Source organism: Notechis scutatus, chromosome 4 (genome assembly GCF_049901735.1).
Source record: "Notechis scutatus isolate UNSWTSFEM ecotype Mainland chromosome 4, rNotScu1.2, whole genome shotgun sequence".
Classification (NCBI taxonomy): Eukaryota; Metazoa; Chordata; class Lepidosauria; order Squamata; family Elapidae; genus Notechis; species Notechis scutatus.
The window spans coordinates 75,561,733-75,577,577 of NC_142012.1; the positions used below are offsets into that span (position 1 = coordinate 75,561,733).

At 40.2% G+C, this 15,845-nt stretch overlaps 1 protein-coding gene across 6 annotated transcripts in view; it reads right to left on the reverse strand.

The window, feature by feature from the left end:
* The window catches only part of GRID1 (glutamate ionotropic receptor delta type subunit 1), a 654,467-nt gene that overhangs the window by 72,318 nt on the left and 566,304 nt on the right, over positions 1–15,845 (reverse strand). For all 6 annotated transcript variants that reach the window (XM_087963843.1, XM_087963842.1, XM_026674217.2 and 3 more), the window contains exons 7-8: positions 12,000–12,161; positions 11,684–11,803 (exon numbers count right to left, since the gene is read on the reverse strand). In XM_087963843.1, coding sequence (XP_087819969.1) covers positions 11,684–11,803; positions 12,000–12,161 — 282 coding nt within the window. The remainder of the gene's footprint in view (positions 1–11,683; positions 11,804–11,999; positions 12,162–15,845) is intronic.

Genomic DNA, 15,845 nt, shown 5'->3' on the forward strand with positions numbered 1-15,845 from the left:
TTTCACAAAATTTTTATTGAAGTGCTTCAGCCGGTTTCTCTACGGAGCTTTGCCTTGCTTAAGCCCTACCTGTTCTTTTGCCCCTAATTGTAGTTTCTGCTGCTTATCTTCTTGTTGCCAAATCTTGTAACTTCATATCTAATTCCTAGTGTGTGTTGTTACATTTCCTCCATTTCGAACTGTTGCATTATACAGTTACATTCCTCTAAAGTTATCACTCACTCCCAAAATGGGGATATATTGATTCTCAGTGGGTGATCCATCATAGTTTAGGGGCTGTCATCCACATTTTCTTTTAAGGCAGGTTTCAAAGGTTATATATTAAAATGACCTTCAATGTGTGCTATATTAAAAAAAGGTTAATCTGTCACTAAATTTTTCATATCATTAATGAAAATTGATTTTTTAAATAACTTTTATATGACTTCGTTGGTGATATTTGGGGTAGTCATCAGTTAGGAGACTTAGGGAGTAGTTAGCTGCCCGGAGTTGCTTTGCAGCAGAATTATTTAAAAATATACATAAAATAGTTCATTGAAGTGCATTCTGGAAACTAGTTTTATTTTCCCAGCCTTATTTATAATCCCTATTCACCATAGAGTTTCTGCAATCTATTAGTAAAAGTTCTGGTCATTCAGTTCAGGTTAATCAATGTTATTGTTCAGGAGATCATTGAAGTATTCTGGCAGAGGTGGGGGGAGAAATTAACAGTGCTTCATCTTAAGAGCCATATGCACAGGGATGAGCAAACTTCTGGAAGGTTCTATTTAAAAGACACGAAGGCTGCCTGGGGATTAAGAGGAGGTGGAGCCACCCCAAATATATAAAATGGGAAATTATGAAAACAAAGTAAATTCACAGAATTAGTCATCCTCTCACAGATTAACCTATGGTTTGAAATAGAGGTCTCCAAACCTGGCAACTTGTGGACTTCAGCTCGCAGAATTCCTGTCAGCTATATTGAGTTGAAGTCACAAGTATTAAAGTTGCCATGTTTGGAGACCCCTGATCTGGAAAGAGTGGATGAACTACTGAGGTTTGAGATGAGCAAGTCATGTTGTCTGATCACTCCAATTTCACCAGGAACAACAGCTGAGCCCAGACTTTGAGGGCCTCTTCTCCAGACTAATTTCTGTAAAGTAACTGAACTAGAAAGCTTGAGATGAGATGGATGTCTGAAGCTGATCTTAAAGCCATCATTGTGATGACCAGTCAAGGACATGTATGTCCCCTCAAAAGAGGGTAGATATTGCCTGCTGGAGCACCTAATAGTATGTGCTCCCTTAAGTCAGGGGTCCCCAGACTTGGCAACTTTAAGACTTGTGGACTTCAACTCCCAGAATAGCATAGCTGGCTAGAGAATTCTGGGAGCTGAAGTCCACAAGTCTTAAAGTTGCCAAGTTTGGAGACCTCTGCCTTAAGGGCTTAAAAATGGGTAGTGAATCCTAAGTGGATCCAGTTCCAAGACATTCATCAGGCTGGTTGTTATAATCTCTGATGGCCTATGAAAACAAACATCATGCCTTGAAGAAGGAAGTTTTGAAGATTCTCGAGAAGACCGAAAACAAACTAATGGATTGTCAAACAAATAAACTCCCTTAAAGCACAAATGATATCCTACTTCAGATACATTATGCTACTGTAGGTCACTGGAGAAAGCTCTGATGGTGAGAAAGCTGGGTGGAAAGAGAAGAAGAGGGTGATCAGCAGAAAAATGGATGGACTCAATTGCACTGGTGATATGTACATCATTGGTTGGCTTCAAGGACTAGGTTGGGGGCACATAAATAACTATAATGCAGCACATAAGAGCTTGAGTTCACTTTCTTTCCAAAGGTAATTTCCAATAAATTACTCCTAATTTGTTTAGAGCAACCTCTTTACAAAACACAGGAAAGCCCTTAACTGCTTCAATACTAGGCAATGAATATTTTCATAAATAAAAGATATTTTGTTGGGGGAATGCAAAATAGAAGGAAATCATGTCACAACAAAACTGTGCTTTGACCCAACCAAAGCCCAAAATACATAAAATAACTGGAAATGGGAGAAAAACTTTCCTGAAGAAAGAGAAACAACAGCTATTATAAATAAGATCTGAAATAAAATATTTATTGGCCATATGCAGTTTTGTAAATTGGTATGAATGCTTTGTGCTTGCAAGCCAATACAAAAAAGAAAAGGCTCTTAGCTTCCCCCCCTCTCCTTCCTATTCTTTCTCTCTCAATTATTTAAAATATGTTGACTATAGAAAGACACTGAAAACATTTGACAGCATAATCCGCAACCCAGCACAAATATGACAAGGATAATCATTTCGTTTAGAGGGGTATAATGCTGCCTTGCAGACATAAGTGTCCTAGTCATTTTACTGTGGAGGGATGATCTGTAATGGTTTCAGAACCTTGGACAGTGGACAAAAACTATGGTTCTTTTATACCAAGCCATTTCTATACATATAAATGGAAGGGGAGGGGAGGGCAGAGAAGGAGGGAGGGAGACGTTCAACTTTCAAGCAAAGAAGCTGCTGCAGTCATTATGCTACCATTGGAATGAGTGTAATGGTGCTTGATTGGGTTGGTTTCATTTTGATTCTGTGAGTGCAATGATGTCCTTAGAATGAAAAGGAATGGATTATCTTGTCTTCTTCACCAATCCACCAAAAGGAAAGATTCTCCCAGTCCTTTCCTTTTTCAAAGGCTGATTCCCTTGGTTTTATGGAGATCTCCGAGTCATTAGGAAGAGGGCATTAGAGGTGGTGGAGGACACTCTTCCACATGATAACCAAAGGACAAATGCACCACATTTTTGGAATTTTGGTGTACGTCAGTGTTTCTCAGCCTTGGCAGTTTTCAGGTTTGTGGATTCCAACACCCAGGGGCACTTCCAGAGAATGCTGCAAATCTGCTCTTAGAAGGAGATGGTGCCCCACAACCACCACCATTCCATGGACAGTGTTAATGAGCTTTTATGATTGCACCAGGTTGCCCCACCACTTATGAAAGAAACATTTTCTTTTTTGCTATATTTGTTTTGCAAATGGGGATCTTCCATGTGCAAACAGAAGCTGAGTTTAATTTATTTAGCAAAGGGCTGAAAGATGTGAAATATTCTGTATCTGTGCACCATTGCAATGGCAGGGGTTACCAAAACGTTGCACACACAGTTTTAATCCTCTTCTCTCTCTCTCTCTCTCTCTCTCTCTCTCTCTCTCTCTCTCTCTCTCTCTCTCTCTCCCCCCCCTCCCTCCCTCCCTCCCTCTCTCCCTCCCTCTCTCTTAGTTAGGAATAACATTATTTCACTGAGCTGTCAGAAACTTGAAACTGTTCCAATACCAAACTCTTGATAATTTGACTTTACAAGTAAGCCTTATCAGCAACCAAACACATCATCGGGCAGAGTTAAACAAGGGGAACACAATTTAGCTAGAGAACTTTCTGATCTACATTCATCCAATATAGATAGCAGCTAGAGTTTCTAATGGCTTCTGCAGTAACCTTGGTTCCTACAAGATGACAATGTGCCCCTGCTTAAATTACTTAATCATGCATTTTATTTCATTTTGTTAGTAGAATGGCTTATAATACCCAATTCCTCTTTGGATGACAGGCTCTATATCACACCACCAAGATAAAGAGCTTTAGAGTAGCCTTTAGTCAAATAAACTAATTTTCCATGTACGGTACACATTCCATGTACGGTGAAGCATACAGCATTATGATAAGATGGAGCATCTTTCAGGAATAATTCAAAATAGAAACAAAAAACAAAAGACCCTACTTTGTTACATGAATAAATCCTATAAAATGAAGAAAATGGAATTGGGAGAATTGGCAGCTGTGCTGTCCCAAAGGAGCTTGTCCAAAAGGCAATTGGACTGGCTTGCCTTTTTTTTTCTCCTTGAAAATGTTTTGCTTCTCAACCAAGAAGCTTCTTCTTCAGGACTGAAGAAGTTTCTTGAACGAGAAGCAAGATCTTTTCAAGGAAAAAAACCAAGAAAGTCCAGTTATCTTTTGAAAAGTACCTTTGGGACAATCGTGAGTTGGATGATTGAGAATCTCCATGGACACTGGCAGTTGTGCTGTTCATGGCCAGTTCATGAGTTCCCAAAGAGACATTTGGCCCACAATAAGCATGTTGGATTGAACAGATCTGTGGCCTAATCCAGCAGAGAAGTTCTTAGCAACAAGCACATCAGAAGAGGGGGTATTCAGCAGGTTCTGACCAGTTCTGGAGAACTGGTAGTGAAGTTTTGAGTAGTTCAGAGATCCGACAAGTACCACCTCTGACTGGCCCCGCCAACCCCATCTATTCTCTGCCTCCCATTGAGTCCCAGATGATTGGCTGGGTCTTCTTTGGTTGCCCTGCAGAGGAGAACGGAGCTGGAAAGCAGGTTAGTGGGGTGGGGAGGGAATGGAGATTTTGCAGTATCCTTCCCCTGCCATGCCCACCAAGCCACGCCCACAGAATCAGTAATAAAAAAAATTGAATCCCACCACTGAGGCACATTGGCTTTGCTATTCCTTGGAGTGAAGAGGAAGAACGAGTCCCTGATCCCAGCAAGTTGAGATTGAAATGTCTCTTTACCATTGACTCACGCAAACTCCGGAGAGTCACCTTCTATTATCTTCAGCAGCAGATATAAACAGGTAATCAAACCAAACAAGACATGGCTTTTCCCCCAGGTGAAGTTGTTGTGTGAAAAAGAGAGGCATCAATGTAAATTATTCAGAGGATACTAAATTATGTTTTACAGAAATTAAATTTAGGACATTACTTCAATTTAAAAAAAAAAAAAAAGCTCTCCATGGAAATTCATCCCAGGCAAGACGCTTTCTAACGATGTCTTGTGATTTCTTCTTTTCAGGTTTCTTTTTTCAAACCTCAAACCTGGTCGAGCAACTGTGGAAGCAAGTCACCTAGTAAATCTAGACCTCAGTGACTCAAGGGTTGAGCTTCCAAAGGTACTTAATTTCTGTTGTGGTTCGCTGGCAGCCTGTGCAGACAGCAGCAGAATCGGACAGTGGGGAAGAACGGGGACCACTCCGTGAGTCTGGGGAGGACTCGGACGAGTGTCCTGCATCTGATGCAGAGATGGGGTCATGGCCATCTGGGAGTTATGGGCTGATTCTGAAGCCTCCAGAATCTGGCAGCAGTGAGGCAGAGGAACAAGGGGAGCCTGTTCCCAGTGCACGTGTGCACACAGCTGCTAGAAGGTGAGAGCAGCTGAAACAAAAGGGGTGACTTGGGAGTAAGGCTTGGAGGTGATTGCCCCTCCCCTAAGGTATAAAGGACAGGCAATGGTGATGAAACCTTTGCAGGAAGCAAAGTCATTTGCTCTGTTCGGATTAATCCTTGAAGCTCTGTGTGGACTTTGTACTTTGGTTGGGTTTTTTTCCCAGTTTATTTGGCACTTTAGTTGTTGGCAGCAATTCAAAGGTGGGTGCTTATCTCGAGTGACTGTTTGGGACTCATTACTGGTTGGGAATGAACATAATTCCCAGCTTTGAAATAAAATAAGAGTTGTTTTAACTAACCATGTGCTTAATTACGGTCTCGGAAGGCCTTGGTCAGAACAATTTCAGTGGTGATAGTTTTTTATTTCATTTATTTACATCCTGACTTTTATTATTTTCCTGCTCCCACCTTTTCCCTCCTTTAATTGGACCATGGTGTTTTGGATTTTGTAATTAACTTATTTATGCTTTTAATGTTTATGGTCTTATCTTTTGTGACTGAATGCCTCCCAGAGTTACCCTGAGGTAAAGTGGGCGGCCTATAAATTTTATAAAGAAAAATAAATATTTTTTTTTAACAAATAACTCAAGGTAGCAAACATATCCAAGACACTTTCCACCTTTTACTTCCACCACAACAGGGTTATGTCTCCCTTAGCAACAAAAAAATTGAGCTCAATTGTGATCGTAAGTCGAGGACTACCTGCATTTGTATCCTGCCTTAATTATTTTTGCAAATAACTCAAGGCGGTTAAATGTTATATATGAAGCACACCTTCCTCCTCTTATTTTCCCCACAGTAAAAACCTTGTGAGGTAGGTTGGGCTGAGAGAGAGGGACTGGCCCAAAGACACCCAGCCAGCCTTTATGGCTAAGGTAGGATTTGAGCTCAAAATCTCCTGCTTTCTAGATAGTGCCTTAACCACTAGACCAAATACATATAGACAGACAGACAGACTTTGATCTTGTGGTTAAGACTTCAATTGCTTAAGAAAGGATTTTAAGCTGAAATTCAAGGACATGAAAATCAAAATGGAAAAATAACAAAATATGAGGATTTTTTTATTGGTATTTTAATATGGAAAAATTCCAGGCACTTAGCAGTTATGTTTGAAAATTATTAAGCATGTTGAAAAGTACGATTGAATTTGATTGTAACTGTTTCAAACTACTGATTGCAATTCTGATGTATCTGGTGCCTTGTAGGCATAATGTAACATTCGCTACTAAGCATTCTATTGCATTTCTATAATTCATGATTGATTCTGTTGCAGTGCTGAAAACTTCAGGCTCAAAAGCTTATAAATAGGCTCCACTTTTTGATGAGCCTGATGTTTGCTTATAAATAGGCTCCACTTTTTGATGTTTGTCTCAACTTCAGTCTCTTTTGCAAGGCAAAACATCTCCAGAAGATCCTGCTGTTGGCCTCTTTGATGTAGCTCTGTAGCTCCCCTTCGAATTTGCTTCTTTGGTGGTCCCTGAAATTTTTTATCTTTGCTTTAAATTCTCCTTTATTCAGTGCTGATACTTTCCCTCTTTTTTCTTTTTTTACAGTGTCCTTTCACTTAGTTTATGCTGTTTTTTTCTATTTATTCTTTGCTGGTTTCATTCTGTAAAAGTCCTGTTTCTATCAGCAAAGTTAAATTGCAAAGCCCTCTCTGTTAAGAATCTACTATTGTATTTAACTTGTAGAAAGTCTTCAATGGCTTCTCAACTACCAAAAATTCTTATTTGCCACAAATCACTGAAATCGTTATTTCTGATCTGAGACAATGGATTACTTGTTAATTACCTTTCCTTATGTATAGAAGATGACAGATTAAATTGGTTGCAAATAGATATGTTAATAAATTGTAGGCCTGCTTTACAGGGAGGGGACATATTTATTGTTGCAATATATTTATGTGTATTCAACTGGGGGGGACAATATATGTAAATGTGTTTTTGTCTTTTCTAATGCACTTTTTAATGCTTTGTCTAATTTTGGTTTGCTTCTATAAAATTTCTTTCTTTTTTGAGCTTTCTGAATAAAATATAAAAAAATTGTCAAGAAAAATCCTGTTTCTGTGAGTTATAATTCACAGGTCTCAGAGTTAAAGTCCCCAGGCTATAGAATCAATATCCATGTGGTCTGTGAGGATAATGGTGCACATCTAGATTGCGTTTAGAGACCAAAGGTAGGAAATCATTCTTTTAAATGCTATTGTTTAACTGTATCTTTATTCTGCTTCTACATTATTTCAACCTTCACTTTTTAGAATACTTGCATCCATGTTTGTTCTTGCTTAGAACATACCAGCAGTCATCCAGGTTACTTAACTGGAAAGTTAGTAACCAAGAGAAGCCACTTTACCTGTCCATGCCCAAGTTAATCATCTACTGTATATGAGGGAAGGGTGAATCACTCCCTGAACAAACTCTTCTACGTGGTTTACCTGGAACAGGCATGTTTTTTGAAGCCATGAATAAACACAACTGTTTTATTCCCAAGTTGGACTGAAGCAAAGTTGTTATAGAGCAGAAGTGATTTTTGGAGGGCAGCTTTCAATTATATAGCCTAAAGTTCTAGTTTCTGTGGAAAACAGTGAAATATTTTTGAAAATATCGAAGTGTTGTTTGGAAATTGACTCAATAGTCTTAGTAATCCAGTACAATACCTGAGGGTGTTTTAGATTCTCTCTCTCTCTCTCTCCCTCCCTCCCTCCTCCCTCAATTCTATTTTGAATTGTTCTAATATTGTAATAATGCTAACTAATTAATTAATAAGGGGATAAACGTGATTGATCACATTTGCTTAAGAGATATAGCAACAAAATGACACATATCTTTCCCTCTGATATTATATGGTGTTTTTCATGGTCCTGTCATTGCATTTGTAAGTTCTGAAGACTGCTTGACAGAAGCATCACTGTTTTTCCTACACACATCATTCTACTTCAGTTTCTGGTGTATCATAAAGGTTCTTATTTAAGAAACACCCTTTTACTGCTGTACATCTTTCAGAAAGAACTCTAGGCAACCAACCAATAAACACAATGCACTTAAAAATAAAAAGACTGCTTCAAATCATAAAGCGTATTGCGGCTTTAATATATTTCACCTTCATCAGTCAACTTCTCCATGCTATTAAACGAAGCATCTCAAATATGCAACACACTTCAACAATCTCACCTGCTTCCAGAAATAAAGACTAGCAACTTGGAGTTTTCATTATTCTGATATGTAAGATGATTTCCTTCTCTGGCTTTAACTCCAAGGAGCAGTGCAGATTTTGTAGCACATGAGAAAAAAGTTTGTAATTTTACCAGACACCATCACAGTTATTTTTTTAAAAAACAATAACCCTTCAAACCAGATATGGACCATGACTATAAATGGTTGGGTCCAGGGATGGGATTCAATTTTTTTAACAACCAGTTCTGTGGGTGTGGCTTAGTTGGTGGGCGTGGCTTGGTGGTAATGTGACTGGCTGGGCATGGCCAACTCAACATTACTCACATCGAGGCACGCATTTCCTCACCTAGCCTCTCATGACTGTGGGGATGCTGCAATAGTCGTAAGTGTGAAAAATGGTTATAAGTCACTTTTTTCAGTGCCATTGTAACCTTGAATGGTCCCTCCACACAAGCAAAGTACCAGAAAAGGAAGGGAAAAAAACCTCCAGAGAAGTTCCTGAGACAGGAAGTCTAGGCCTGCCAAGAATGTAATAAGGGTTAACAGAGAGGCAGCTTCTATAAGCAACACCAGAATGTTTCCTTCCTGCCTTCCTTACAGGATTAGGCCAGTAATTTCTTCTAACAACCAGTTCTCTGAACTGCTTAGAATGTTAACAACCGGTTCTAGTGAATAGGTGCAAACCTGTAGAATCCCACCCGTGGTTGGGTCTACTGTTATTTCTAAAAGAAATGTACTCAGGTTTCCAGAGAAGGAACTTCTAAATGATGCGTCCCATTTTTAAACTATCTTCGTTACTAATTGTGACATTCATAGGAAAAAAAAATAGTAATAAGGCACCAGATATCTCAGATATCTTAGAGCGTTCTGCTCCAACCGAGAGAATCAAAAGCATTATCAGAGGCTAAACCTTGCATGCTGCTTTAGAAACTGCGAAGCGAGCAGGGAAGGTTGATCTAAAGAAACGAGTGATATTTTAAGAAAGAAAGGCTTAAAATACAGAAATGAATAGCCAGGGATAAATGCTACCATTCAAAACAGGAAAGTTTCTCTTAAAATACAGCATATGATTAGGTTGCATATCAAGGGGGAGGCCTTGAGAATGAGTTGAAAAGGCTGACTTTTTAGAAGACAAAAGTGTGTGGAGGGGCACAGAGGTCTATGCAAACTCTTGAGATTCCCCCTCTGCTTATAATACCAATGTTAAACGTCCATCTAAGGATTTTTTCTTCCTTTTTATTTTTAATTGTAATTCTCCTGTAATTTTAAATTTTTAAGCCTAATTTATTTTTTAATTATTGCAAGGAATTTCTTAAAATACGTATTTAAAAAGAAAACCTGTGAGCTTACTGCATATTTCTGTCCTGTTTTGCTCACCAAATATTAAAACAGTACTTAGTAATAAAATAAGAACTGTGCAAATCTGTCCAAATCCTGTCTAAGGCTCATACTGTCTGACAATAAAAAAGTCATACATTATTTGGCTTTTCCTTTTCCAAATTGTCATGTAGCAGGTCAATGTCACCTGGATATTATGTTATGGGAGCTACTGCAGTGCCAACTGATGGATTCCTAGAGGATTTCCATATCCTTAACAGTGGTTACAAGGCACTGCACTAGAAGGAGAATGAATCTAATTCTTATGTATATTTTATCACTATGGAAATTTCTGCTGCATTCAGTACTGTTAAGATGCTCATGACACACAAGATCATGACAACTTTCCTCAGAGTTTTCTTACTCTTCTAAGTAAAATTCACATGAGAGAGATTGGGTGTCAGGTGCTAAAGACCAGGTCCACACATGAGGGTCCAATTAAAGTGATATGTTGCTAAAAGCCTATGCACAGGGATTTCACAACTAATGGTTAGCACCTGCTTGATAAGAGTCAACTGAATTCAAGGGAGGTTGGACTTAGTCTACTTGTGGCTACATAGAGAGCTGAATCCTCTTTTGACTCCACCCCTCAGATTCTGCCACTCCTTCTCCTACATTGGGTGAGGTAATGGTGGAAGGCTACCTTCCTACTCTTCATAAATTATATGGCAAACCTTCCCAGAAACATTTCTTCCTCTTGGGAATGTTACCCATTTATTTAGAACCCCGAAGAAACAAAGCCAAAAGGGGGCTCTTCCATAATAGTTGCATGCAAAACACCTCCCAACTCTTAAAATATTGGTGTGGATCCCATTATAAAGTCCACCCTATGGAAAGAAACAAGGTCAACAGGGACAACGGAGACCCACAGAATGAACTCCATAAATAGAAAAGTCTTATGCAGCTGCTCCTCTGTGTGTGAGAAAGGAGAAGCTAAAACAGAGGCCAAAATGCATAAACATAGACAGACCTTACAGCAACATTCAAGCTCCAGGCAAAATAAAGGATATCCTGTTATGGTTTAGTCCATTCTCAGAGTCAGGCTATGGGTTATTTAGTTGCCCTTAATGCATGCAGTTGCATATAACTTTAAATGCGTTTAATATTTAATATTAGACAGACATTACTTCTCTGCCATAGCACCTTTGGGAATGGATAGTTTGCAGTAGCCAGCAGAGTTTAGGGAGAGCTTAAATCTTTCCTTTCCAACTATTTATTCCTGCTGTTAACACCCACATAATGGATCACTCTCAACCTTTCATAAGTTGGGGGGAGAGAAGGGAGGAGGCAGGTGAAGAAGATTTGGGCAAATATCTTAAAAAGGGAGGGTTAACTCTTCTTCAGTCTCATAGTTCATATCAGAAGGAGTCATAAGCGATGAAGATGATAGCAATGAATAAACACAAAACTAGGTAAAGGTTCCCCTCACACATACACACATAGTCGTTTCCAGCTCTAGGGGGCGGTGCTCAAAGCCGAAGAGCCAGCGCTGTCCAAAGACATCTCCGTGGTCATGTGGACAGCATGACTAAACACTGAAGGCGCATGGAACGCTGTTACTTTCCCACCAAAGGGGTCCCTATTTTTCTACTTGCATTTTTTACGTGCTTTTGAACTGCTGGGTTGGCAGAAGCTGGGACAAGGAACGGGAGCTCACTCCGTTACGCGGCGCTAGGGATTCGAACCACCGAACTGCCGACCTTTCTGATCGACAAGCTCAGTGTCTTAGCCACTGAGCTACCGCGTCCCTAAACACAAAACTAGATAGATATAAAAACATTTTTCCAGGTTTCAATTTTTTAATAAATAAAATTATACTCCAAAAAAAAAAAAAACCCAGAACGTCCTCCAGATAAACTGAAGGGGGAAGAAACAGAAGAAGAAAGAAGAATTACCCTTCGAACATCTTTCCCAAATGTTTCACTGTAACTCGTTCCGAGGATTTCAAACTGCACGTAGGGATTGGCACCATCTTCTTGGAATTCCATAATGCCCGTCAATCCGCTGATATGACCCTAAACGAAGAATTTCACCCAGTTGAGTGACAGAAAAATAATTCATTTTTTCCCCTCCTCAGGATTTTCTTTCAAACCATCTGTGTTTTAAATATTTAATGTGTGCGTCCAACCGTTTGCCTTTCTTCCTTGGGATCAAGAACTAACTGACTTGCTTGGCCTATATCCCTTGGAAAAGCAGATGCATTTGATTTACCTTCTTGATCGTCTCCAGCATGGATCGGCCTCCGTTCCAAGGTTTGGTTGATTTTCTCATGCAATTCAAGCTTGCCATGCTGTGCCATTTCCGGTCTTCCAACTTTCGGTGGAAAGCGTTGGCCAGCATGAGGACACTGTCATAGAGATAAAGGTTGGAGACCTGTACATGGAGACAAAAACCAAACAGTTGGTACTCAATTGCTGAAGGGCACACTGGAAGGGTGTACCACGATGGAGAACATGGATATAAAGTGAACGCATTGCAAAAATAAGTCTGCTTTCTAAGTAATTATTGATTTCTTCTTTTATCAGAGGAGCCTATATTGCACTCATCGGGGGCAGGATCAGCAATACCAAGCTTGAAACCTAATTTTCTTTCCCAGTTTCAATTGACCTTCTGGGCAAATAGTTCTAGTCCTCTTCTTTAAACAAGGTCTGCTTAAAACAACGTTCAACGTGTGCTTAAAACAGAACTAATGGTCTTCTAGGACAGAGGACTCCAACCTTGGCCACTTTAAGACTAGTGGACTTCAACTCCCAGTATTCTCCAGCCAGCATAGCTGGCTGGAGAATTCTGGGAGTTGAAGTCCACTAGTCTTAAAGTGGCCAAGGTTGGAGACCTCTGTTCTAGGAGAATGCTAAAGCCAAGAATAAGGGAAGTCCATGCAATGCCTGACCTTATATTACTAGCCTAGTACTTTCCTAAACTAGCAATGGAGGGCAGTGCCCAGGGATTCAGATCTTGGTAGATTCGTTAAGGAGACCTTGTAAAACATCTCTATAGCAGGATTCATGTGTGAGAAAAAGGAAGAATATTATTAGAAAACCAGAACAGGTAAGGCTAATCTTAACCAGTTTCTCTGGTGGTGTAAAAGAAGAGCAGGCAGAACTGTATGTGGAGTGAAGTGCACCACTAGCTTGGAGTCATTAAGTTCCTATAAACAGTCCAAGTTCAACCCCCTTGAATTCTGATGATGCTTACTTGGCACCAATTTAGTACTGAATTAAATCTTGTGTTGACTAGACTCCAGAGGTGATATTCAGCAGGTTCGGACTAGTTCTGGAGAACCGGTAGTGGAAATTTTGAGTAGTTTGGAGAACCAGGAAATATAACCTCTGACTGGCCCTGCCCCAATCTATTTTCTGCCTCCCGAGTCCCAGCTGATCGGCTGTGTCTTCTTTGATTGCCCTGCACAGGAGAATGGAGCTGGAAAGCAGGTTAGTGGAGTGGGAGGGAATGGGATTTTGTAGTAACCTTCCCCCAGGAGTGGGGTGGGAATGGAAATTTTACAGTATCCTCCCCTGCCATGCCCACCAAGCCACACCTACCACGCCATGCCCACCAAGCCATGCCATGCCCACCAAGCCATGCCACACCCACCAAGCCATGCCCACAGAACCAGTAATAATAATAAAAAAATGAATCCCACCACTACTAGATTCATGTGTATGAGATTGGGCAATAAGATCTTTTAGACTGCAGCTTAATTTATGCTCCTGATCCTTTGCAGCTGACAGGTGGGGTGAGTCAGGGTAGGGAGAGGATCAGGGGTGGGATTCTACCAGTTCTCACCTATTTGCTAGAGCCGGTTGTTAACATTCTAAGCAGTTCAGAGAACTGGTTGTTAGAAGAAATTACTGGCCTAATCCTGTAAAAAAGGCAGGAAGGAAACATTTTGGTGTTGCTTACAGAAACTGCCTCTCCGTTAACCCCTATTACATTCTTGGCAGGACTAGACTTCCTGTCTCAGGAACGTCTCTGGAGTTTTTTTCCCCTCCTTTGCTGGTACTTTGCTTGTGTGGAGTGACCAAAGTTACAATGGCACTTAAAAAAGTGACTTATGACCCTTTTTCACACTTATGACTGTTGCAGCATCCCCACAGTCATGAGAGACCAGGCGAGGAGATGCGTGCCTCGATGTGAGTGATATTGAGTTGGCCACACCCCACCAATAACATGACCACCAAACCATGTCCACCCAGTCACATGACCACCAAGCCACGCCCACCACCTAAGCCACGTTTGTTAAAAATTTTGAATCCCATCCCTGGAGAGGATGAGATGCATGCTATGCTAGAAAGACATGTCAGAAAGCAGTTCACGTGGCATCTTACAACAATAAATAGGACATGAGATTGAATCAGAGGACAGACCACTGCAGTGATAAAAACATGAATGGAGAAGTCTCTAGTAGACATGGCAGCATCTTTGGTTGCCAATATATATATTTTTTGAGGGGGGCAAAATGAGAAAAATCAACTGTCTCAGGAGTTAAAAAGTCACAAGGACTCTAAAACATTTGGCTCAATGGATATTAGATGTCACCAAGATTGTCACTAAGTCTATTCCCACCAACACTGACAGGGCAATATAAAAATAAGAGCCAACCTGTCAGAGTATATTCATGAATTGGAATAGAGCATGGTAACATGGTCAGCCAATGAATAGGCATAGCAACTAAGTCAGCCTTTGAGGACAATTTGGAAACTAGAAGTAGCCTAGGCTGGAAACTGAACTAGAAGTAGTCTAGACGAGGCGCTGTATTAAGCTCTGCAGCTCTGCAGCTATGTTAAGTTCTGAGTCTGTCTATTGAAATGAAACTGCTTCTCTCCTCTGCTTGCCTGCTGAACTAAAATGAAACTGATGTCTGTTTCTGAGCTGAAGCTGAGTTGCTGCTGAAGCTCTGCACTTGTAACATGTCTACTTCTGTTTGAGTTTGCTCCATGTTGGAGAAATCTGCAACTGGTTTGTAAAATCTACTTATTATGTTGATAAAGATGTTAAATGAAGCATTAGCCAACTGTGTTTATTTTTCTGGCGCTGAATTCATGCTGCAAAAACTCTGAATACAACCCTACTCCCTTCTAGCACTGAAGATGTTGGGTAATGAAGCATCTGCAAGAAAACCGCCAAGCTCAGAGAGCACCAAGGACACCACAGTTTCAAAAATTTTCAAAAGTTCAAACCTTTTAAGAATTTTTTTTCGAAACAAGTTTTCAAACAAGACAAGACAGATGTGCTTTTACCAACAAATCAAAGTTTGAAGATGCAACTTTCTGATTTACCACCTCCTTTATTTCATCTGCTTTCTTGCCAGCTTGTCATTCTTAACTGCCAGATGCTTTGTTATTTAAAATCTAATTTATGTCTTCTCTTTAGGACGGAGTCTGATTCTGTCCCAGATGGCTTTGGCATATGTGTTTCCATGTTGAGTGGGATTTCCCCTGATGTTACAGAAAGGAAAATAGAAGATCCAGGAGTTCTAAAGGATGGCAAGACAAGTTTGATGTATAATTTGGTAGGAAAGATTAAAGAAGACAGATGCTTTCAACTTTGCTGTTAGAAAAGCGTAAGGCTATAATTAGAAGACACAACTTTGGATTGTGTGAAGCTAAACAAAACAGATTACAAAACAACTCTGAAAGAGAAATGAAAATGATGAAAACAAAATCTGTTGGGATTACTTAACTCAGATTAATGTATAGTTTTCAAATCAGAAAAGAAAGAATGAATATATATATGCATCTCTCTGGGTGGATGGGTGTGTATGTATCTTCTATATAAGCTTCCCTTTTCGGGGAAGGTTGTTGAGAAGGTGGTCATGAAGCAGCTCCAGAGGTTTCTGGATGAAATGGATTATCTCAACCCCTACCAGTCAGGATTCAGGCCTGGATTTGGGACAGAAACAGCATTGGTCACACTTTTGGATGATCTCTGGCGGGAGCAGGATGGGGGTAGTGCATCCATCCTTGCTCTACCTGACCTCGCAGTGGCTTTCAATACTATCGGCCATGGGATTCTCCTGGGGCAGCTTTGGGGGATGGAGGTGGGAGGCCTTGTGCT